The following is a 26175-nucleotide window of genomic DNA, read 5'->3' as shown; positions in this document are numbered from 1 at the left end:
CCGTGGCAATTAAACAGAAAAAAAGAACATCTAAAGTTTTCTCCGATCAGCTGCCTGTAGAGAACCTAGCCGTGTTTTTTTTTCCACTACTTAGTAAATTTACATATTAATAAAAAAATAATAATAAAAAAAAAACTCACTCCGGGAAATCTGGCTGAGACGGAAATCCTTTATTCAGAGAAAACCTATTCAAGAGTCCGGAGAATCAAGTGTTGACTGATGGTAGTTGCCGGAGTGCGACGCTGCGCCGGGTGGTGCTGGTGTGGGGCTGGGAACGTCCGCTGCTTCCTGTGTGCTATATTAACCCTGTTTCCGGACATGTATTGATTTACACAGCATATATTGGTCATTACAAGGCAGCCTACAAACACTGTTATCATTATCACCGTTCTTAATATCTCGTTATCATTAGTATTCCTGTATCATCATCTTATCAACATCAATGGCCTCCTATAAACTAGCAAACCAACGTAAAGATATTCTTATTATTATTATCTTAGTATTATTATTATCATCATCTCTTTATCACCATCGTAATCAGCATCACTGCCATCCCATATATTAGGAATTATGATCAGCCTGCAGTCACTCTTATCATTATCATTATTAGCATCGTTATTATCATTTATGCTTTATCGTCATCATAATGAGCACAATTGTTCTTGTAGATATTACCCATTATAAGCAGTCTACAGTAACTCTTATCATTATCATTCCTTTACTTCTGTATCAGCATCATTATCAGCATCAGCGTTGTCACGTCCTTCCAGTCCATGTCTCAGTCTCAGTAAGCTGGCGCAACAAGATAAAGTTCGATGAGGAAAAGTAGGACTGAAAATTCTACATACTGATAATGAGGCAATACTGTAAATACATGTGGTAGCTTACACGTGGCGGATGGCGCTGATTCCTCTGACGTCTTTTTCATGAAACTCCGCGAGTCCTGAGCGTCACCTTTCCTTGTGTCTAGTTGATGACTCCTAATGAACGTCAGTTATGACAGCTTTTACTCATATTATATACATGAATAATCCAGTTGCGGGAATTTCCAGATATTACTTGCTTTAATCATACATATCCATCTTTTTCCTCCTCCTCTTCTCACAACTCCATTTCAATCCTTTTCCGCCATTCGTTCTCGTACCTCCTGCTCGTCCTTCGTCGCTTTCTTCATTCCACCACCATCAGCACCAGCAGCAACCATTACTTCTATCACTACCTCATCTACTATCATTACTACCATAACTATTCTCGTCCTTCTCTCCTGTCTCTTGTCACTCCTTGTGCAACCACCACTACTACGTTAGTAACCAAAACTAACCTTACTGTTATCAGTCTCATCCTTACCTCTTGTCCGTTACTACTTTTACTATCACAACTACTATCAGTAATATCCCATCCCTTTCCTCATGTCTTTATTACCACTTATTTATACCACTGCCACTTTTATCATTAACACCACTGAAACTATCCTTTACTATCACTATCCTCTTCCCTACCTCGCGTCCGTTACTATCACTATCACTACAACTATCACTATAACTACTACCATCCCCCATCCTTTCCCTCCTGTCTCTGTTCCTCCTTTTACTACCACCACTGTTATCATTACGGGTACTAAAGCTGCCTCTGCCATTACTAGCGAGGACCGGCAACCGAACACGCCTCACTTTTCCTCCATCCCTTCCCCGTGTCTTTGGTCTCATCCGAGGTAGGGGAGAAGGGCCCCATAATCCCTCCTTCCATCTTATGAAGCCGTGGGTCGTCGTCTGCTCCGCTCTAATCTTCCGAGAACGCGCCACTAACATTATGACCTACGAACGAATGGTGTTCCTGGGAACTCATCAGACGGGCATCTAGCGTCTTGAACGGATAAGGGGTTCCCCGAAAACCTTACACACACACACACACACACACACACACAAAAGACGGTCTTCACATTCCTCCCTCTTCCTCTGCCTTCTCTCAGCTTGCTTGCACGTACGCACGCCTCCCAAACCAGACCAAACCGGCGTGTGATGATGATGATGATGATGGTGATGATGAAGATGATGATAATGATGATGATGATGATGATGATGATGGTGGTGGTGGTGTTGCTGGTGATGGTGGTAGTGGTGGTGTTGCTGATGATGGTGATGGTAGTGATGGTGATGATGAAGTAGTGCGTTGTGTTAGTACGTACTGGGTCGGTAGTTAGTGATGGGGAAAGATGAAAAGGAGGACGATGATGATGATGACAATGATAATAATGATGATGATGATGATGATGATGACGATGATGATGATGATGATGATGATGATGATGAGGAGGAGGAGGAGGAAGAGGAGGAGGGAGAGGAGGAGGGGAATCATTATTGGTGTTGACAATGGCAATGTTGACTATGGTGAAAGGAGTGATATTGAGATGACTGGTGTTTGTCGTGGCGTGGTGAGATGCTGGCAATAACAGTGATGATGATGTGGTAATGGTGAAGCAAAGGCTTTGGTGATGATGGCATTGGTGATTACAGAACAGTGGTACAGTAGACAGTGATAGTAATTTAGTAATATTCCCGGTAGTGGCAATGGTAGTAGTAGTAATGTTGTATGTGCAAGTAATGGTGATAAGCACCATAGGAATGATGGTGGTGGGGGATAGCGACGTATTAATGGTGACGTAAGTAGTAATTCTACAATAATGACGGCGGTGGTGTCAGCAGACCAATAACAGTAGTGGTGGTGGTAGTTGCGGTAGTGTGGCGCGTACTGAATCTGTTCCCTGTGGAGGAGAAGCAGGATATGGCAGCGTTGAGTAGTGAGAAAGCCACCTGAGCGCTTCAAACTCTGGGTGAAAAGTGTCCAGCTATGGGAAACTGGTCTCGCCAGCCGCAGCGGGGAGAGAGGCGGGGGCCCTCCTCAGGGCCGTGCTGGGAGGGCGGGAAAGACATAGCGAAACATGGGGTCACTTGTCTCATCCTGAAATGATATTACATGTACCTGAATGGAGAGAATGAGGAGAAAATAAGCTTATCTCAACACTTCTTCATTTACGACCATGATACATGTCTATCACGGCTGAGGACGCCAAGAGCTGGCATTACTAATAGTCAGAAAACACTTATTTATCTCTGTGGCACCTTGGAAGCGAACAGACTTCACGGGAGTGAGCGAAGCTAACTGAAGCTCCCTGTACGGTGGTGGGGACGCGTTGGTGAGACGAGATACCAAGAATTTAGTTAGTCCGGGAGTTGTGGCAGAGAGAGGTGTCCGCGCCCGGTCTCCCTCGCTCGTCTATGGCGGGGAGCTCTCAGTTACCTCCACGCAGCGGAGGAGAGTGCCACGGTTACGCTCCACGCCCGCTCCCACACCAGCCACCGGGGACTTGTCTTTCCATTCACCACTACTTGCCAGTGATGGATTGCTTGTCTATACTGTGTCACTTGAATGAATCCGGATCCAGAAGTCGGGAGGATAAAAGCGAGTTTGTGGAGTGAGACACTTTGAAAGACCAGTGGTGGATACAAAGAGGTATAAGCCTAGAAAGATAATACCACACCTTTCTTAAGCAAGTGCTTCCTTCCTTCACTATTTGGAATAACTGTGAAGGTGGATTGTGGACAATAAAGTGCCAAAGTGACACTGACGAGTGAGACACGTGGAAAGTACCAAGCCGTGTGTGTTCCCGTCTTCAGTGGTGTCGTGTACCGAAATAATAAGGTCAGTATCAAGGCAGATACTGATGCGCTTGAAGTATATGTCCTAGAGAAAATGTCATCTATTTATCATGACAGTTTGTGATGTGTGTGTGTGTGTGTGTGTGTGTGTGTGTGTGTGTGTGTGTGTGTGTGTGTGTGTGTGTGTGTGTCAGTTTAGAAAATATTTACACGATCTTGCATGTGGTCATCGCTGAAACACATCACACTCCCGAGGCCAGAGGTTCATGCAGCAGAAAATCATCCCCAGTTTTTAAAGTTATCTATGTCGGATGATATTTGCTACACTTGGTTTGGGTCTGAGGGCAACTACCCCAGGAGCCCCGGCCAATGATTGCATCTCACCTGTCGCCCCTCCTTCCTGCTCCTCGCCTCGCCTCGCCTCGGGCATCGTCTCAGTCTGCTGCTCCGAGAAGAGATTGTGGATGCTAACATTTTTCTTCTTTATTTTTATTGTCAACAGAAAAGTAATAGCATCACTTGAATAAATTAACTTTGTGCGTAATATATAAACCCTGGAGCATCGTCTGATTACCAACGGCTTTCTAGACGGTGAAAGACAAAGAAGCGAAGGGGAGGAGCCCTTCCGAGAAACAAAAGCGGCGATGTTAGTGGAGAGGCGGAAGAGGGAGGGTGAAAGGAGAGGCGGAGAAAGGAAGTGAGGGAATGAGTGAGAGTCAGAGTATCACGGGCTAATACGATGATTATTGAAGAAAGAGGAAAGCAGATTTTGTGCTTATGAAGTTGTAGGTTGCGCAGAAAAAAAAAAAAAAAAAAAACTTACTAGATACTTGGAATTTATAATGTCGGGAGTTATGTTCTACTTTTTTTTATTTTATTTTGTCTTATTTTTTTATTTATTTATTTATTTTATCAGCACGATCGTTTTGTGAGGTAATCAAGTTTTGACAGATCACCTGGAGAATCACGTCACAACCACATCAAATGCTCCCGAGTGGTGCCGTCAACCCCACGGTCACCCAGACACGGGACAAACACGGTCTCATGCATGAGGGCGTACCGCCATAACATTCCGGCATCCCCCGGAGGTAATATATCCATTTGTATTACTCCGGGAAGTGCATCAATGTTTGAGTCTATCGCTAACAAACACTCCCCGGTCCCAGGAAGCGTGTGGCAACTCACGGCGTATTTTTTGTGTAATCTCATTCATGGAATCGGTGCGCCCAGAGTGTCATACGCATGTCACTGAGTTTCGTGCATTTTCCATAAAGAATTGTACCGTTGGTGTCCGAGACGGTGTGACTAAACTAGTAAATATGCTTGGTTTCAAGAATTGCTGCTCGACGTAACATGACTATTGGTGTATGCGAGGAAGCGCACACGCGTCTCGCCTCGACTCACCAAGTCTGTGATGAATAAAGCCCCCCTTATACTCAGCGATCCGAGGGTGTTATTGAATAGGCGACCTTATAAAATCCATATCAGTATCTTTATTTGTTTTATCTAAGGCAGGTGAGGGTCGAACTGATTAGCATAACATGTCTCGCACGTGAAGAAGTAACGAAAAGCGAGGGTGTTGCTAGCGATGCGTTGCTATGGCGACGCTCCGTTTGCTAGTAAAGCAAATATTCGTGGCGTAACCGACCTGTTCCCGCCTAAATTCTAGGAACCACCACCGCCTTTTGAATGTCCGATTGGCTTTGTCTTGGGATGTGTGTGTATGTGTACATAAGAAGGGGAGAGAGAGAGAGAGAGAGAGAGAGAGAGAGAGAGAGAGAGAGAGAGAGAGAGAGAGAGAGAGAGAGAGAGAGAGAGAGAGAGAGCTATTAACATGTACAGGTATACACATGCATTTCAAGGGTGTGTGTGGAGCGGGGTGTCATTAGTTCAGGGTTAATAATTGTTGTTGTTACTTCCAGGAACCACGGAGCCAAGTAACAGATGGTGAAGGGAGACGGGGACACATGGTGGGAGGGAGGGGAGGGAGGGAGGGAGGGAAGACAGGAGTAGTCGCTAAATATAACTTGCCGGCTAACCTCACCAACACGCATGTTTCGTTTTGAGGTGGAGGATGCAACTACGACAAGACGAAACAAACCTACTCTCTCTCTCTCTCTCTCTCTCTCTCTCTCTCTCTCTCTCTCTCTCTCTCTCTCTCTCTCTCTCTCTCTCTCTCTCTCTCTTCCCCCACACTCACACCTGCCCACACTAACACCCACGTCAAGGGAAATTCTGGCAGCTTGAAAATTCTCAGGGTGGAATAATGGCTACGTGTGGATGTGTCATTTTCCTTGAAGCTTCCCCGGAATAGCAATAATAAGTACCGGGAATTTAATATGTCAGCCTTCTTTTATGTATTCAAGTTACTTCCCTTATCAGACACGGCCACTTAATACATGTATGATTGGGATTGCATTTAGAACAAATACTCGCACTCGACACGGCTATTTTTCTTCCGTGTGATGTGTGAGCAGCAGACAGACGCTCGCCAGGCTACTGCTCGGGCGAGTCACTGCTTCCGATGCAGCAATCATGTTCCCTTTGAATAAAACTACGATGATTATACGAATACAAACAATTTTATCGTGCGAATTAAACCTCAGTGAAAGCTTGACTTGCAGCAGCAACCTTGGCAACCAGCGGTGTCTGGCATCCCCGTCAGCTGATTCACGGAATGCGATGCTGCCTGAGTGACGGTGGCGGACACACGATGCAGTGCTTAATATGTCCAACAAAATGTACCCTCCCTGATTGCTTCGCTATATATTTCATATGAACTAACTTCTAGTTAGTCTTTGAGTCGATATCAGCAATAAACACTAGAGTTGGGCGCGACTCGGAAGAATGGTATCGATGTGTGCAGTACGACGTTAGGGCTTTACCAAGAAGAAACTTTCTAAGAGCAATTCTTAGTAAACCATAAGAGGTCGAGGTGTGAGGGGAACGCTATATTGAGAGAAGGAACTGTTACTCGTGAAACGAACTTTCTCTGGCCTTCCAGACACACCATTACTATCCATCACTCAACCTTAAAACATGCACGCACACACACACTGTATCATTCCATTGGCATATGTCAGATTCTTTTACAGTAATTGCTGCTTGGCAGAGTATCAGACACTCATCTCGGTATCCCCCAGTGCAGGATGGGCGCTCCCGACGTGTGTCCCGCCCGGGCTGGGGACTTTGTTGGTAAATGGTGTGTCACTCCCACGTCATCTAGGCTGAGCTGTGGGAATCCCTAATACTGCCTCATTTCTCACGTCACACACACACACACACACTTGGAGTGCATCAGTATGACGCAGTCTGCTATGAATTCCTGCCAAACCTCAGGTCCCGTGGCGGGGCGCCCCTCGCTATACACGACCAAGACATCGCCGTCGCCGCAACCAAATATAGCAATCATTACATCCCCTGCCGCCCACATGTCTATGCTTGCCCGCGACGCGCCCGCCTGATTTACTACTCTTGCTGGGGGTTCGGAGTCGACTTGGTTCATGTCACCCCTACCACCTCCGCCTTGTTACCTTTGCTAGCAGAAATTTCATCAGTTCGTATATATATAAACCGCAGTCACAAAATACAAGCCACACCACAAGTTACAAGCGTCTTTGTGCCCATGCACGCCTCTCATAACGTCCATGACCAGCTGGTGGTAGACGCGTCACCCTGTTTCGAGTCACTCAGCCCCTTGCCACTCCAGCCTCGTCCTTTGTACACCACACACCAATGCGCACGCGTATTATGTTTGGAAGCATTTTTCGGCTTCTTTGCTGCTGCTCATGGCCTCACATTGGCTGTCTGGAGTAACACACACACACACACACACTCGTGGGAAAGCGAACAATTTGAGGAAGAACAATCAGCTTACGTCAGCTTACGCGCTGTAGTAAGTGTCGTCACCAGCACGGAGCCATGACGCCTCAGTCCCTCTAGGTTAGATAGATCTAACAAAGGGTTGGGAGGTTGTCCGGAATGATTCCCAGCATGGCGAGTATTGACGACTTCCAGTCTTCGGGGGAAGGATAGCTTCGTGGAACGGAAAGTTAATGAGAGAGAGAGAGAGAGAGAGAGAGAGAGAGAGAGAGAGAGAGAGAGAGAGAGAGAGAGAGAGAGAGAGAGAGAGATTGACAAAAGTGTATGTAAAGAGGGGGACTAAATTAATAATTATACATCTAACGAGAAGTAGCTTAGCATGTGAAATGATACAAATATTCTTTTGCAGGTCATGATGTTGGTGTGTCCTGGTTGTCACATCGGGATGGCCGCCACCCCAGCCCTGCCGGCGGCTCACTGCCTACCTACGGCCCACCTCGCGCCGGCGGGGGTGCAGCCGCCTTACGTGTGTGGTCGGATGTTCCAGATGGGCGGGGCTGCCGGAGTACGGCCGTGTTTGCCGGTGCCCCACGACGCCTGTCATGTGTTGTGCTGTCTGTCCTGCCCTCACTCCTGCTCTGTTCTGCGTCTCTGCAACGTCCCTGAGGCGCGCAACAATCTCCATACCTCAGGCGGCGGCTTGGTGGAGGGGCTGACGGATGGCGGAAGAAGCACTTCTCCTGATACCAAGATCAACCACATGGCAAGCCACAACCCCTTCATACCCTGCCAGGCTGCCCTGCCAACTGCCAAGGCGTGCCCTGCCAGCCTGTTGCTACCGAGTCCTACCCACTCACAGCAGCAGTTGGCCGCGTCTGTTAATCCCTTCGTCGGAAGCACTCCTGCTGCTGTACCGCCAACTAAAGCTGCTCCGAAGGTCACTCTCACGCCTCCTGAGCCAGACAGCGTCAATGACAGCCAGATCCTGACGGAAACGAGACGGAAGCTGGAGGAGAGTGGGTGGTACCATGGCTCCCTCTCGTGGCGGCAAGCGGCGGCACTTCTGCGGGACACACCCGTTGGCACCTTTCTGCTGAGGGATTCTGCCAGTCCGCAGTGCCTCTACTCCCTCAGCGTGAACACCACCAACGGGCCCACGAGCGTCAGGATCCACTATTCATGCGGCAGATTCAGGCTGGACTGCACCGGCCACAGCCAAAGACACACGCCTGAGTTCACGGGCGTGGTGGAGCTGGTGCAGCACTACGTGGACGTAGCATCCACGCAGGTGTGGGTGGACCACGAGGGAAACACCTTCAGTCCCATCGACATCAGGCGGCCGCTGCGACGCTCACCTTCATCCCTGCAACACCTGTGCCGTCTGGTCATCAATTCCAGTGACGGCAGCGGCAAGAACAGCAGCAGTGACCTGCCTCCAGCCCTGCGTGGCTTCCTGAAGGCTTACCCGCACACGGTCTGACCCGGGCAGCATCACACACCCAGTGGACTTATTTTGGAAGATGTCTGCATCTCCTCCCGACCACCTGGCTGTCAACCTCGCGGTCACAGTTCCACGTCCAGCGACTGGGATGTGGGATGAGCTATGCCCGGCCAGGGCGTCTTCAGAGAGCGGTAGAGGCCAACGCACAAACTTAACTGCGAGCTGCTGCTGAGGGTGCCAAACGTCTCAAAGTGCATCTGTGATTATCTCAACACATGGTAGCTACTCTAGGACCAACAACACTTTACGTTCCCTTTCATAACGTGTCCACTCCCCGCCCCGCTCCGCCCCAGCCCTCCCTGCCCCGCTCCGCCCCAGCCCTCCCTGTCCCGTTCCGTCCCGTCTCGTCCCATCCCATGCCTCCCCGCCCCACCCCGCCCCTTCCTGCCTCACTCCATCTCGCCCCGCTCTGGAGACTGATTGGAGTCGTTCTCCAGTAATTGTCTCATGATCTCAGTTTCTCTCTTCGCCTCCCTACCCCTGTTCAGAGGCCCCCACAAGTACGCTACAGGTTGCAGCTCTGTCGGGTGCAACAAATCCTCAATCAGATGAAGCACTACTGCGTGTACCTCGTGCGCGGCGAGTACATGAGCGTGCAATGAAACCAGAACACTCCCGCACCGCCTCGCACCTCAACTGCCTCAAGTCTTATCGCACACCAGGACCTCAGGGGGTCATTTCCAGGTCACCGACAGTCAGGTCAACAAGCAAGACCTGTGGTTTACCGACAAAGGTCACTTTCAAAGCTCCACCTCGGACCAGGTGCTGTGTGGCTCTGACCTGAGGTGAGCTGATCTGCTGTCACGGTGACGTCTTATTTATTTAACGCTTATTTATTTATGAAACATTCTCTGCTGTTGTTGGAGAAAAGCGGGTTTCGGTTTGGCTTGAGGCACGAACAGGTGTGGGCGGGGGAGGCCGTGTAGTGTCAGTGTTTACCAGTATTTATCAGAGCTGTACAGGCGTGTCACGTGACGGTCAACAGAGCTTCCATGCTGACCTTTAACTCTGCGGGGCGAAGAAGCCTCATCTTTTCTCAGACATATTAGTGTAGACTATTTCTCGACCAATATAATTATGTAGTATTGTGAAGCAGGAAAGATGAATAGCAAAAAGTCAGTCACATAACTGGGCTGTGATCCTAGTGTCTCGGGGTGACTCCGCCGCTTCAAGGCACAGTGTCTGGCATTACCACGCCGCTGGAGATGGACGTGGTGCGCCTTCACCTGCCGCCACTTGTTGCTCCACCAGTTTTTCACTCCGGCAAGTTTGTAAAAATCAATAAGGTGGTGGCATATATCGGAGAAGCCTCACCAGAACGAGTCAATGATCCCTCGAGCCGCACGCCATTCTAAGTGACGTCACGCCGCTTACGTCCGATGACATCACTCACCGTGGCAATGCTCGGGGGACGCGTCGACCGTGAGGCTTCCCCGCTACGCCCTTGAAGTGGCCCATGAGCCCTACGCCGACACACACTTAGTTTTTAGTGTGTGTGTGTGTGTGTGTGTGTGTGTGTGTGTGTGTGTGTGTGTGTGTGTGTGTGTGTGTGTGTGTGTGTGTGTGTGAGTGAGTGTGTGTGAGTGACAGAGGACTGCTGCTACTCACCTCGGCTGTACTCTGAAGAAAAGGGAAGACATGTTCGCTATAGTTGGTTCAGTGATGAATTATGAAGTAACTTGTCATTTATGTAAAGTCATGCAAGTAATTGGTGTAAATGTGCAGTAAAATTAGGCCAAGGCTTTTTGATTAATTCATGCTAATACATTTTCACAAATCATGTAGGCAATGTATTTCCATATTTTTTTTCTTTATTATTAATTATTATTATTGTCATTATGCATTACTATTATTATCATTATTATTATTATTATCATTATTATTATTATTATTATTATTATTATTATTATTATTATTATTATTATTATTATTATTATTATTATTATTATTATTGCCATCACCATCACCATCATCCTCATCATCATCCTCATCATCATCATAACAACCCACAACTGTACAACAACTCTGATTAATTCGCCAAATTGTCCCATCATTCTCGTCTTGTGTGCGTCACGTGATTAATTACTCCGCTTCTGTTGTGTGTCCTGCCTGTGAACTAGGGCAAGGTGTCTGTGGCTTGTCATGTCCTCTGCAGGAACGACCTCACATGGGTACAAGTGTCACATGGTTTGTACTTACGTGCGTTACCACGTCCAATGTGAATAAATATATTTTTGACGTAATGAATTCTTTGATTCCCCTGCGGCCATGTTTATTGGGTGAGTCCTTGGGGGAGAGCGGAATACTGAGATGGCTTTGAGAGTAAGCACAGGAAAGGCAAAGAAAAATCAATATCAGGAGATGAGGTGAGCAACTAGATACAAGTACGTTCAAGAATTTCCTCTCTCTCTCTCTCTCTCTCTCTCTCTCTCGGCCACACATACTCACATGGAAAAGATCAAACGAACACATGAGGATGGACTTTAAATCTCTTAACACACACACACACACACACCACACACACACACACACACACACACGCACGCACGCACGCACGCGCTCGAGGCTATCTAAGGAAGGAGACAACATAGGGACATCAGGGAAGAGAATAAAAGCAACCACAAATGTAGGATCCCGCTGAACATCTTGGTGGATATTCCAACATCACAGTGATCACGGCAGCAAGGGTCACCGTGCCATCACCGCTGCCGTGACCACTGCCTGATGGGTCGCTCTCCTCGCCATCGATCACCATAGGCCCCACCCTTTCCAGTGAATTATGAGTCTGTCTCAAGAGGAAACTATGCTGAGATACACGACACCCCGCGGGTTTTTCCTTTCAGCATCCGGGGGAGTAGGGACTGTCCTAATTGAGTCATCGCGTCGACATCCGCTCCCATGGGGTCTGTGGATCTGTTTCCTAATGTGAACATGATATCACTTGAAACAAACAAGGCAGATAAATGATCTTCTAAGTAAATATTCTAGTGCCATAGTGAAGGTGATGCCGCGGAACATGATTATGATGCGGATCTCGTGGAATAATCTACGTAAGAAAGGCACGATTTAATTTATTAGTAATACGTTTATATAGGTCTTTTAAAAAGTCATCATAACTTCGTTTCAGGACTGAATACAAGAATTTACCTCAGCATGGTAAACAAAGTACTCCTGTTGTACTCGATTAAATACATGTCACAATATTTTAAAACATAATTACCTAACTTACTTTCATGATGTACCAAATCTATTAAACACAAGGAATGTAACATTGTGACAAATGAATGGCGATCGTTTTCATAAAAATTTCATCGTTTGGTTTATAAAATGAACATTAAGCTTCATTTCCTGTACAAAAATCCTGTAAAACTTTCCTAGCAATCATCTCGATGAATCTTCTAAAAACCTCCGTGGCGTGAGTGAGACGCAAAGAGAGATAAAACTCTACGGAGCAGCGACGCCAGTGAAACAGCAACACCAGACCATACTCGCCTGTTTCCGAGACGATGACAGAGACTGTCGGGAAATGCCGTACAAAAATTTCTTCCATGGAAGGAAAATGTGCTATTTAATAATACCAATTAATATAAATACATTAAACCTTGAGTACTTCATATATTCAAAGTCTATAAAATGATACTCGTATGAAAAAAGTTCTTTATAGCTTCGCCACGCTGTTCTATCAGATAACAGCTTGAGGTGTGGGACGGAAGTGTGCTGACACTTACAAATCTTAAAAAAAAAAAAAGTATGAGATCTGCAGTTACTGTTACTGATAGTGGACCCGCGTAGATGAAACTTTGCTGTGTTGCTGGGCGTAGTGTGCGCTACACAGCAACTGAGAGGGCAGGTCTTCACGGTCCTGCTGGCTTCTTGCAGACTCCTTTATATTCTTATGCATTTATGAGTGTAAATACAGAGGGCAAGGGTTTCCAGTCCTCTTCTTCCGTCAAATTCGGCTGTCTTTTACGTCACTCAAGAAATTAAATAGTATTAACAGCCCAGCCATGGAATGTGCAACCAGGGATTCCTCCCTCACCACCACCAGAATGCCTTCCACAGTGACAGCATCGTAAGTTATTAGTTTAAACTGAAAAGCGAGTGTTATTAAGACACTAAACACCATTTCCTCCCCTCGCACCACTTACTGCTGGTGTTGCATTGCTGTTTGATGATTCATCAAGAAACAACATTAAATTAAAGGCATTAAACACCATTTTTTTCTCACACCATTTACTGCTGGTGTTGCGTTGCTGCTGTGACTTACCAAACTGCGACAACCTTCCCTGTAAAGCAAGAGGAAAATGAAATAACAGTAAAGTCGAGCACGGAATGGCATCCTCGACGTCTTGTTACGCGTGACTCGCACTCACAACTCACGATTTGGCTTGTCACATTGCCCAGCGCAGCCACAGATAGCCGGGCGCCCTTGTGTCCCGGCAACCTGAAGGGAAAGGTGGAGGGCAACTAACAGCAGAATTATGCCAGAGAGAGAGAGAGAGAGAGAGAGAGAGAGAGAGAGAGAGAGAGAGAGAGAGAGAGAGAGAGAGAGAGAGAGAGAGAGAGAGAGAGAGAGAAATTACACTGAAACTCATACTACCGCAATGAAAAAAAAAAAAAAATAAAAATAAGAAAAATAAATAGAATAAAATAAATGAACATAAAAACAAGCAGCTCATAAGTACGTCCAATGACACAGCACACAACAGAGAGCGATGCACTTCCTGAACAGCTGAAGGAAAACAATATACAAAATTATTAGTGATGTTCCCTTTGCCTCGTGGCTGCGTACCAAGAGAAAATGTTATAAGTCTGGTGTGGCATCCCGTATTTCCTTCCAGGTGCTGTGGTATTACCTTTTTATTTATTTACGTATTTTTTCATATCTGTGAGAAGGAGGCTGACCAAGGACACAGGAAATCGGAAAAAAACAATCTAATTTCTTACTCCCCCCCCAAAAAAAAAAGTAAAACATAAAAACGTCCAAATCGTGAGCCTATGTAGTTTAGATGGTCGGTCCTTCGCACGTGAAATCGCTCATGTTATAGGAAGGAGAAAAGTGAAAACAGGCACAAATTCTCAGAGTTTATCAGTAAAAGGGACGAAAGAGTGAAAGTACTAATTACCTCTTACATCACTTACCTTGCAATCCTCCGCTGTTTATGAATTCGCACTGTACCATAAAGAGAGAGAGAGAGAGAGAGAGAGAGAGAGAGAGAGAGAGAGAGAGAGAGAGAGAGAGAGAGAGAGAGAGAGAGTACCTATCTACCTGCCTATCTGCCTACTACCTATCTACATACACACATACACACATACATACATACATATAATCAGGAAACACATTTTTCCACCACGATGACTACATGACATAAGGTTCCATCACCAGTTTTGCTTTAGTTGGAATTTATTAGCGCAGCAGCGGTCCACTATTAGCAGTACGTGTTACCATGGCGAGAGGAAGTTGTGGCTGTTGTGTTCGTAAAGCCGTGCTGGCGATGGCTGTGTGAGGAAGCTTTTTTTTTTTTTTATTAATGTAGCCCCACACTCGCTTTTGATATAAGAACATAAGAACATAAGAAATAAGGGAAGCTGCAAGAGGCTATGAGGTCTACACGTGGCAGTCCCCATATGAAATATACCTACCTATTTCCACCTATCATTCCTATCCATAAATCTCTCTAATTCCTAAATGCCTTGTTCTTTCATAAGGACAAATTCTCAAAGGCCACAGAAATGCGAACATAAGAACGTAAGGTAATATCCTGTATTCCGAAACGCTTTGCTCTTTCAATGCGACTATTTTCAAAGGCCACAGAGATGATTAGCCAGGTTATCAAAAGTGTTTCTCCCGTTAATAATGTAGAAATCCTGTTAATTAGTCATTAAAACCATAAAAAAAACACCATTAAAAACCCACTTTGGAAAGTGGAAGAGGCGTAGTATAGAAGTGTTTCAGAATATGGTTCAGTAACGTTTCAAGACACTTATCCTTCAATTTTTTTACCACCACTTCGGATCCTATTCGGGACCGGCATCTCAGTGGGCTTTTTTTTATTTTTTATTTTTTTTATTAGATTTTTTGTTGCCCTTGGCCGGTGTCTCTCCTACATAAAAAAAAAAAAAAAAGGAAGCTGCAAGAAGCCTTCAGGCCTACACGTGGTAGTCCCTCTATGAAACATTCCTATCTATTTCCTCTCCTCCTCCTCATTCATGAATTTACCTAACGTTATTTTAAGCTTCATAATGATCAGTCTATCGTGTTCTCATGGGAGTTGCCCTATTGACGGTGCAGGACCCTTGTTAAAAGATCACTGCATTCATGAAAGTAAAACTGAAAACGCTGGTAATTTCCACTATAATATATAAAAGAAGTTGAGATACGGAAGTCGTCGAAATGCTTGAGATTCTCTCTCTCTCTCTCTCTTTCTCCGTGACTCCATCTTCTGGAACATTATCTTGAAACGCGTCCATTACTGATTGCAAGGGTAATAACCATTTTTATACACAAGAATAAAGAAACCTACTCAGCTGTATTAATGCGTGGACGTTTTTCATAATGCTGGACACTTTTTAAAGGGAGCGTGACATTTGTAAGAACAAACTGCACTCTTGCAATGCTAGGTGAAGGTCACTGAAGGTTTTATTACTATTATCATTATTATTATTATTATTATTATTATTATTATTATTATTATTATTATTATTATTATTATTATTGCAGGTGAAAGTTCGGACTCAGGAATGGTTAAATGACGTTTTTATAGCATTTTCTTTATAGTATGGAAAGGAAACTACGACAGAAGAAAAAAAATAAAAAATCCACAAAAATAAACGAGAGAAGAAATAAAGGAAAAAAATATTCAGTGCCATGTAAGATTTCAAAAGAGAGAGAGAGAGAGAGAGAGAGAGAGAGAGAGAGAGAGAGAGAGAGAGAGAGAGAGAGAGAGAGAGAGAGAGAGAACAAGGGTGATAAAAATAATGAAGGATAAATAAACAAATGTACTATAGTGAGGCAATTGGAGGTTCGATCCGTGTTTCATCACCGGAGGCGCGTTCATATCACAATTGTACGAGACAGCATTGGGTGCAGGCTTCCCCCCCGCGGGACTCAGGTAGCGTGCGGGAGTTGTGTACACTGTCCCTCGCCAGAAATGAGCACTTTCATAAACGATCCCGCGGCAACAATGAAAATTAATGTGGAAACTGAGGAAGCGACAGCGAAAATTGAGTTCACAGTGATTATTGAAAGAACAGTAAAAAGTAAAGACTCAAAAGTGATGGTTGAAGAAACAACAGTAAAAATTAAAGAAACAACGGAGAGGATTAAATAAGCAACAGGGAATATTAAAGGAACAACACTCAGAACTGATGAAGCTCGATGAAAATTCATGGAACAACAATAACAGTTGAAATATAAACAGTGAAAATGAAAGAAAACATTTTTTTTTCTCGCTAGTAAACGGAGTGTGTGAGAAACTTCATTAACAATACATGAAACTATTTCTTAAAACATAAATTTGAAAATACACACGCAATTATAATGTTATGATTTTAGCAGGCAATTCACGAGGCTTCACGGTGAACTAAGAGAAACACGCCTGCAAGCAATATTATTAAAAGCTCCCTCGTTTCACAAAAGGTCAATCCGCCTATCTGAGCAAACAGCCCCGCGCTCCAGCCAGCCTGTGCCGGTGTACCTGATGAGGCGGCGAATTGGGATCATAACAGAGAGATCAAAGGGCGCCTCTGATCAAGAGTAATTGCTTCTGTAAAGAACACACACAACACTTTGTTTTCTTGCTTCATATAATCCCATATCTGAGGGATGCCCGATGAAGTGTTCTTATGCTTTTGACATTATCACTGGAGGAAACATAAACAAGAAAAATGGAAGTTGGAAGTTGGAAGTTTGAAAGACCATTTGTAAATCTAAATCTAAATGTAATTAAACAAAAAGACTGAGATGAAAATAAAGATCTATCTATTGATCAATCTATCTATCCATCCATCCATCTATACACACACACACACACACACACACACACACACACACACACACACATATGATGAGCCTTGCTGGTCAAAACAGGGGAGCGTCTTTCAGGGAACACCTCTCTCTCTCCCCTGCCAGCGTCCTGTTGTGGTAATGAGCCTAGCTGGTTAACATAGGGGAGCGTCTTTCAGGGAACACCTCTCTCTCCCCTGCCAGCGTCCTGTTGTGGTAATGAGCCTAGCTGGTTAACACAGGGGAGCGTCTTTCAGGGAACACCTCTCCCAAGGCAGCGTCATGTTTTGGTATTGAGTCTTGCTGGTCAAAACACGGAGAGTCTTTCACACACCAGGCTTTCGTGTTGACCATAAGCTTATCATTTGCTGGCTGGCGCGGATCAAGCATCACGGCGTCCACCAGTCATCAGTGTTACATGCGTTCTTTATGGAAGCAATTAGTTTTGATCAGAGGCATCCCTTGATCTCTCTTTGATGGCTATAATTCACAGCCTCATCAGGTACACAGGCACAAACTGGCTGGACGTGGGACTGTTAGTTTATACAAGCGGATTGACCTATTGTGAAACGAGGGAGACTTAATGATATTGCTTGCAAGCGTGTTTCTTTTAATTAATCGTATAACATCGTGAATTACACAGGATTTGCCTTTTTATAAGAGGAAGGAACATTTTTTTTCTTTTTCTGAAGGATACTGCAACTTTCCTTCCATTGATTTATTGCCCAGTAAAATAATAACAAAAGTATATTTTTTGAACATTCATATAATTAGTTGGTGTGAGTGTTCTGTGAAATAACTTCATGTAAATGTTAAAAGAATTTTCCATATGTGTTGTTTACTTCTGAATAAAATGCGTAGAAAATGTGTAATTTCCTCATTTATGCAGCTTCTCATATTTCATTATTGTTTCTTCATTTTTCACTGTAGTTTCTTAAATTTTTACTGTTGTCGATTCTTCAATTTTCACTGTTGCTTTAATTCTTACAGTTGTTTTTACGATATCAATCATTGCTTCTTTAATTATTGCGATTGCTCCTTCAATATCCAGTGTTGCTTTATTTTTTCCTGCTGTTTGTTTTGAATTTTCACTGTTGCTCCTAAATTTTTTTTTGAAGCAAGCGTTCCTGGCTTTTTATGGCACAAGGGACATAGACCAAAGGTTAATACAAATTCAGGAAAAAAAAGTTCCCTTAATTGTGCACGGGAAGAACGAATATAGCTTTGATTTGTTGTTTCAGAAATGTTTAAGAAAGTGACCGTGTGGCGTGGAATGGTACACACTAGTCCGACACACTGACTGAAGCCAGTGGGGAAAACCAACAGTCACCTTTCCTTCAGACAATGGTGTGAAGAAAGAGGCACCAAGTCCACTACCCACGCACCAATTGACTCCGTGGGGGAAAGCCAGCACTCACCTCTCCCTCAGACAATGAAGTGACGAAAGAGTGAGACACCGAACCTTCAACTCCCACAATAGATTCGCTCTTTGTTCATGTGTAAGACCACGACTTGGGATGCTGATGCGGGGAGTAACAGTCAATGGAGTTTCCTTCTTTATATACAGTATATACAACATATGCACAAGACTGGAGAAAACTCACAACGCTGGTTATGATTATGATTATTTATTTTTTTATGTAAGAGGGGCACTGTTTAAAAAAAAAAAATGAAAAAAAAAAAATGACATGGCCTACTGAAGTGCCAGTCCTTAAAGAGCCGAAAATTGGAGGATAAGTATCTTGAAACCTCCCTCGTGTCAAGGGGGAATACAGAAGCAATCAGGGAATTCCAGAGTTCACCAGGAAAAGGGATGAAAGGTTGAGAATACTGGTTAACTCATGCATTAGAGAGGCGGACAGAAGTGGGAAGTCTGGGTATGACGTGAATATGCTGCTTTGATCCCTAACACGGGTCTTTATGTGGACTGCAACTAACTCCTCCCAGTTCATGACGCTCCCGTGTAACAATGTAAAGGAACCCCCGACGACTGCTACACGCCCTCATTACCATATTAGAGGCCTGTTGTCTTACGCATGTTTCATTCCCATATCGCCAACACTGTCATGTTTTCAAAGAGTAAAAACATCTGTCAGAATTATAATTTATGAAGAAACTAATCATATCAGAACTGCAGGACAGATTTGCTTACTGTTAATGTGTTACTCTTGTATTACCACTGTTTCTATACGTTTTCAAAGAGCAAAGTATGTCAGAATTACATAAAAACGATGCGGGAAAAATAATCACATGGGAAATTCCAGCACAGATTCGGTTACCGTCTCATGCATTATTCCTTTACTATCATCACTTCCTCCCACGTGTTTTTCGAAGAGTAGAGCGTCTGTCAGAATTACGTGGAACCAATGAGGAAGTTAATCATGCCTCAATTATCTTAACATCTTAGTTGCATAAATATTCATAATCCAAATGCAGCAACTTTTATTCTACTCCCTTTATTTCCTCATACTTTCCGCTCTACCAAGCTCATCTGAGTGTCTTCCTTGTCTTTTGATGCTATTCATATTCCCTTCAATCTTTCCTAAGTATTTTTCCCCTCACTTCCCTTCTATTTATTTGTTAATGTAATTTCCCCCTTCCCCGTTCTTTCGCCTTTAGTCGTCCTCCCCCTTTTAACTTTTTAGTTTTTTTATTACTATTCATTTTCATCATATTTATTAACGGGAATGAAATACTTTAAAAACCGCAATCATTTGTTCACGGGTTTGTACTTCCGATAACAATAATACAAGAAAAAAATTACCAGTGACCTTCACCCGCCAATGTAAGAGCGGGGTGTTGTCATTAACGTCATGCTCCATTTAAAGACTATTCAGTAATATAAAACATGTATACATTGATACAGCAGAGTTGTTATTATTATTATTACTATTATTATTATTATTATTATTTATTTATTTATTTTTAGTTGTCCCTTACAAAAACAGTTATTACTCTCGTTATCAGTAATGGACGTGTTTGAAGATGACACTGAAAAATGTGGAGCCACGGGAAGAGAGAGAGAGAGAGAGAGAGAGAGAGAGAGAGAGAGAGAGAGAGAGAGAGAGAGAGAGAGAGAGAGAGAGAGAGGGTTTACGTTCTGTGGTGGAAATTGCTGGCGTTTTCAGTGTTGCTTTGATGATTGTAGTGATAACTTTAACAAGCATTCTGTATGATTAGTGCGACAAATTTCCCATCATATCACAAGTAATTATCTCTGTGGCCTTTGAAATGAGTCCTTGTGAACGAACAAAACATTTAATAATACGAGCCAGAGACGAGTGTGGAAAACTTTATACCTCGCCTCTCGCTAATCCAGCTTCCATGGAGTTAGGTGTTCTGCGCCGTCTCTGTCAGCTCTCCTCACCCCTCCAGCTACTAACTCTCGACAGGAGCTTCATCCGCCCATGTATGGAACATGTTTCACATGTTATAGGGGCTTCTGTTCATGGTGGAATAAAAAAGATTTCGTTTCATCAACTCAACTCTCTAAATGACTTCAGCCTCTCTCTTCGCCGCAAGGTTGCATCTTACACTGTTCTATCGCTATTTTGACTCTTAACTACTCTTCTGGCCTTGGTGTCTGCGGTTTCGCTGTACAAAGCTGTCTGTTTTCTCTTACCCTTATTTTGACCACCTTCCTAATGAAATAGTTCATGCCTCTTGCTAGTAAACATCGGAACTCCCTGCCTGTTTCCGTATTTCCTCCTACTTAAACTCTTAAGAGGGAGGTTTCAAGGCACTTCATAGTCAGGAACTGGCACCTTCAGCGGCGTTTGATTAATGCCCCTCCTAGATAAAAATAAAGAATTTACAGTCGCTGTCATCACCACCACTATCAACAGGAGAAAATTCCCATGGTTACACGACTAATCAAGTCTGTGACCTTTGAAAATTGTCGTTATGAACAAAGTTTTCAGGAATACGAGCCAGAGACGAGTGGGAGGAAAAGGCAATAAAAACAAAGCTTCCCAACACAGCCAACACCACCACGGCATTACGAACGCAACAGCCGCCACTTATCCCTCGCCAGAATGACACGTGCTGCTAATGGTGGGCCGCTGCTGCGCTGATGAATTCCAGCTAAAGCAAAGCTGGTGATGGACTATTTGTCATGTCATCATCGGGATGGAAAATGCGTTTTATGATGATATATATATATATATATATATATATATATATATATATATATATATATATATATATATATATATATATATATATATATATATATATATATATGTATATATGTGTGTGTGTGTGTGTGTAAGAGTGTATGTATGTATGTATGTATGTATATATATATATATATATCTATCACGGAGGACTGCGATGTAAGTACTGCAAGAGTTAGTACCTTCACTCTTTCATCCTTTCCACTAGTAAATTCTGAAATTCCCTGCCTGTTTTTGTTTCCTCTTCCTATCACCCGGACTGCTTCAACAGAGGAGCATCGGATATCCGCGGAAATAAATTGTGTTCCAGTTTGGAAATGTTTTATTGTATTATTTTTTAGGGAGAAGCAACATAGCCTTTATTTTCCCTCCCATTATGCCCTCGTCTTGCCTCCTTCGCGCAAACATAAGAAAAATAGACGCCAATGGAAAGAAAAGAGGACGAGGTCAGAACGAGAATGAGTATAAGAACATAAGAACATAAGAAATATGGGAAGCTGCAAGAAGCCACCAGGCTTACACGTGGTAATCCCTGTATGAAATATATCTATCTATTTCCAACTATCATCCCCATCGATAAACCCGTCTAATCTTCTCTTAAAGCTCCCTAATGTCCTAGCACTAACAGATTGATTACTGGGTCCGTTCCATTCATCTACCAGTCTATTTGAGAACCAATTTCTTCCTATCTCTTTCTTAAACCTAAATTTTTCAAGCTTGAACCCGCTATTTCTTGTTCTGTCCTGGTTGCTGATCCTAAGAATTTTGCTTACGTCCCCCTTGTTATAACCCTTATACCACTTAAAGACTTCTATCAGTTCCCCTATTAATCTACGTCTCTCTAAAGAATGTAAATTTAACATTTTCAATCTCTCCTCGTAAGGAATACTCCTCATTTCCTGTATCCTTTTAGTCATTCTCCTTTGTACTGATTCTAACAGACCTGTATCCTTCCTGAAATGTGGGGACCAGAATTGCACAGCGTAGTCTAGATGAGGTCTGACCAGCGCCAAGTATAACTTTAATATTACTTCCGGCCTTCTATTTTTAACACTCCTAAAAATGAATCCTAATACCCTATTTGTCCTGTTTCCGGCCTCTGTGCATTGCTTTCTTAAGACGGAGTTCAGAGCTAACTATAACTCATAAATCTTTTTCGTACCCTGAACCTACCAGAGTTTCGTTGTTTATTGAACATAAGAACATAAGAACATAAGAAATAAGGGAAGCTGCAAGAAGCGACCAGGCTTACATGTGGCAGTTCCTGTATGAAATATACCTACCTATTTCCACCTATTATCCCCATCCGTAAACTCGTCTAATCTTCTCTTAAAGCTCCCTAATGTCCTAGCGCTAACAACATGATTACTGAGTTCGTTCCACTCATCTACCACTCTGTTTGAGAACCAATATCTTCTTATGTCTTTCCTAAACCTAAATTTTTCATGCTTGAATCCGTTATTCCTTGTTCTATACTGGTTGCTGATACTAAGAATTTTGTTTACATCCCCCTTATCATAACCCTTATACCACTTAAAGACTTCTATCAGGTCCTCTCTTAACCAACTGTGTGGGTTTCCTCTACCTACGCTAATTACTTTGCATTTGTTGATATTAAACTGCAATTGCCGTCCATTCGTTCATCCTATCTAAATCTGCCTGCAAGACCTAATTAATCTACCTACCTTTGTGTCATCCGCAAATTTACTAACATCACTATTAATTCCACTATCCAAGTCATCGATATATATTAAAAACAACAATGGCCCTAATAATGACCCCTGTGGCACCCCACTTACTACATGACCCCACTGTGATTTAGAGCCGTTTATTGCAACTCTCTGTCGCCTGTCGCTTAGTCATGACAGTATTCAGCCTAACACCTTCCCATCCATCCCGTGTGCCCTAACCTTTCTCAGGTGCCTCTGATGTGGAACATACGTAGAAGATGAATAAACAGTAAATAGTTTTCAGTTATTTGTATATTTCTCAGGGCACAGTGCTCAGGAAGTGTGCTCTCCTATATCTCACACTGTGGCGCTCGACTGACGTAAAGTTTGCTTTTGTTATATTTCTTACTTTTCACGCGTACGTAAACTGTATTTTACAAATCGGCTTTTCCACGTTTTTCTTTTAATTTTATTGCATACATTTTTTTTTCCGTATCACTGTGTTCCGGAAGTGCGCTTCTTCCTGCATCCTATTGTACGACACGAGTTATCATTTCCTGCTTACATTATTTTCATTGCAAATATTTCCTTTTTTTTTGTCGGTGATGTACTGTGTCCGCCAAACTTTACTACATCCCCTCCTCCCCACACATAAACAGAGAGACAGAATTAAACTAAGCATACATACATACATAACCAGTATTTAACAATCTTTCATCCCTTTCACTGGTAAACTCCGGAACTCCCTGCCTGCTTCTGTATTCCCCTTTCCTATGACGTTAATTCTTTCAAGATACTTCTACAGTTTTGGATAATCCTTTTGACCCTTTTTCTCTAGAGACTGGTGCCTGAATGGGCCTTTTTATATGATTTTTGTTGCCCCTGGACAGTATTCCTCGCACATAAAGGAAAAAAAAAAAATACACAGACAGGTACAGACAGACAAACATACAGAGATAGATAGTCAAAACAGGAAAACAGAGAGACAGACGGACAGACAGACAGATAGATAGACACACACACACACACACACACAGAATGAACACCAATTTATTCACATTCATGCCTAAGTAAGACCACATTACAACCATACCCAACAAAATGCAATGACTAATCCTACTTAATGACAAAACCCATCAAGAACACAGCCAACAAATACTAGAGCATAGCCTGTACTGAATCGTGCTGTGAGATAAAGGAATGAAGGTGGCATGTGGTTCCCTTGATAAGATTTGTGTCCAGCAACAATAACACAATCACGCAGATACTGAGGTGCTCCCCCGGACTGCTAGCTGGTCTGCACTCCCAACACAATGCCTGCCTGTACTTGCTTCACACTAAGGCCACTCATATATACATACCTCAGATACCACACTAAAATCCCTGAGTCCCCAAGCTGAATATAGGAAAAGCGAAGGCTGGTAGCATATGAAAACAGTGCTAGAAGATGAATAAGGATACTTTTTCACTGTAATCATGCCTGTCTTACTTCCACGCATACTTCAGATACCATACCAAAATTCCCGAGTTTCAAAGCTGAATATAGGTAAAGAGAAAGCTGGTAGCATATGAAGATAAATATGGATATTTCTTTTTATTCTAATCCTGCCTGTACAACTTCCACACATGCGACTGAATATAAAAGATGAAGAGGCGTTATAACCGAGATTGCTTAAGCGATTGAGAAAGGATATTTATCACCTCTATCACTAATAATTCGTTGACAGTAATACTTGTATTCTTAAAAACTGCATTCTCTTATTCCGACTACTTTCCAGTGGAAGTAATGGAAGTTATTTGCGTTTTCAAGGGTGATTACATGATTCTAGTGATGGCTTGACAAGACTAACCATCCCCGTGGCCTTTGAAAACAGTCGTGATGCGAGTACGGGTCTAAATCTGATGAGGGTTCGGCAAAGTCAGGATGAAAGCGAGCGTTCGAAGTACACCGCTTATGTGTACGTGTATTTGTATTATATCATACTCGTACATGCCTTTTATAATGCTGGTAAATGGGAGAGCGAAATGGTATAGTGGTTTCTTTCTCTCTCTCTCTCTCTCTCTCTCTCTCTCTCTCTCTCTCTCTCTCTCTCTCTCTCTCTCTCTGGCATAATTCTGCTGTTAGTTGCCCTCCACCTTTCCCTTCAGGCTGCCGGGACACAAGGGCGCCCGGCTATCTGTGGCTGCGCTGGGCAATGTGACAAGCCAAATCGTGAGTTGTGAGTGCGAGTCACGCGTAACAAGACGTCGACGATGCCATTCCGTGCTCGACTTTACTGTTATTTCATTTTCTTCTTGCTTTATACAGGGAAGGTCGTCGCAGCTTAGTAAGTCACAGCAGCAACGCAACACCAGCAGTAAATGGTGTGAGGAAAAAATGGTGTTTAATGCCTTTAATTTAATGTTGGAGCTTGATAAGTCACCAAACTGCAATGCAACACCAGCAGTAAATGGTGAGAGAGAGAGAGAGAGAGAGAGAGAGAGAGAGAGAGAGAGAGAGAGAGAGAGAGAGAGAGAGAGAGAGAGAGAGAGAGAAGATAATAGGTGCTTTAAGCTGCGGAGCAACTTAAAGAACCTTTCCTCAGCGGCTGGGGGTGGTTCTAATCTTTAGACGCGTCGCAGACCTGGTCATATGGAGTCCGCCTGCGCAAGCCACTCCGTGTCGCGCCGTCGTGATGGTTGCGGCGAGTGATATGTTGCTGTAAATAATTCTCTGTGTTTTTCAATATGTGGAGCTTTACCTGCATCCTGATCACACTATCGTGTGATCAGAGTTTTTCCTACTTAATGTAATAATGTATTTCAACATTCAATGATTAACTATTAAAAATAGCGAGCATAATTAAAACTTGTTAAACATTTTTTTTTAACATCTTCACAGTTCAACTCGTTGTGATGCCATTTTCTTTTTTGTTTTGTGAAGTTTTTACAATACATCTTGATTCTACAGTCACTGACGAGGCTGATGGTGTCAACCAAAACGCTAAACCGTATATGAAGTGAGTTATTGCATATAATTCGCGCAGTTTGTGTGCTCGATAAATTGAAATATACAAAATACGGCAGAACGGTGGTGGATCCGACGAAGAAATGCCATAAAATCAGAGAGATGCACCGTCAAAAGTTACCAACTAGGAGGTGTTTCCGAGACTGAAATAGCAATTTTTATATGCGATGGACACCAAAAGGTGCTCCTGGCCAAATCATCGTTGTACCCTCCAGGGGCCAGGCGGAGCGGTGGGTTGTAGAGATGTGTGGTAACAAAATTATAAGTTCCTCGCTCCGCTCGGGGAATAATGTTGTGTCTTAATAACACTCGCTTGTCATTTTAAACTAATTACTTACG

The 26175-nt window shown here is 43.4% G+C and overlaps 1 protein-coding gene across 1 annotated transcript; it reads left to right on the top strand.

Annotated features, from left to right (window-relative positions):
- Nucleotides 1-3229: 3229 nt before the first annotated feature.
- Nucleotides 3230-9305, top strand: LOC135114747 (cytokine-inducible SH2-containing protein-like). Its single transcript, XM_064030755.1, has 2 exons — nt 3230-3699; nt 7888-9305. The coding sequence occupies exon 2, from the start codon at nt 7891-7893 to the stop codon at nt 8956-8958; it is 1068 nt and encodes a 355-aa protein (XP_063886825.1). The 5' UTR covers nt 3230-3699; nt 7888-7890; the 3' UTR covers nt 8959-9305.
- Nucleotides 9306-26175: the final 16870 nt, after the last annotated feature.

This window comes from Scylla paramamosain, chromosome 2 (assembly GCF_035594125.1).
Source record: "Scylla paramamosain isolate STU-SP2022 chromosome 2, ASM3559412v1, whole genome shotgun sequence".
Classification (NCBI taxonomy): domain Eukaryota; kingdom Metazoa; phylum Arthropoda; class Malacostraca; order Decapoda; family Portunidae; genus Scylla; species Scylla paramamosain.
Note: the sequence above shows the minus strand (reverse complement) of the source record. Positions and strands in the feature narration are given on the sequence as shown.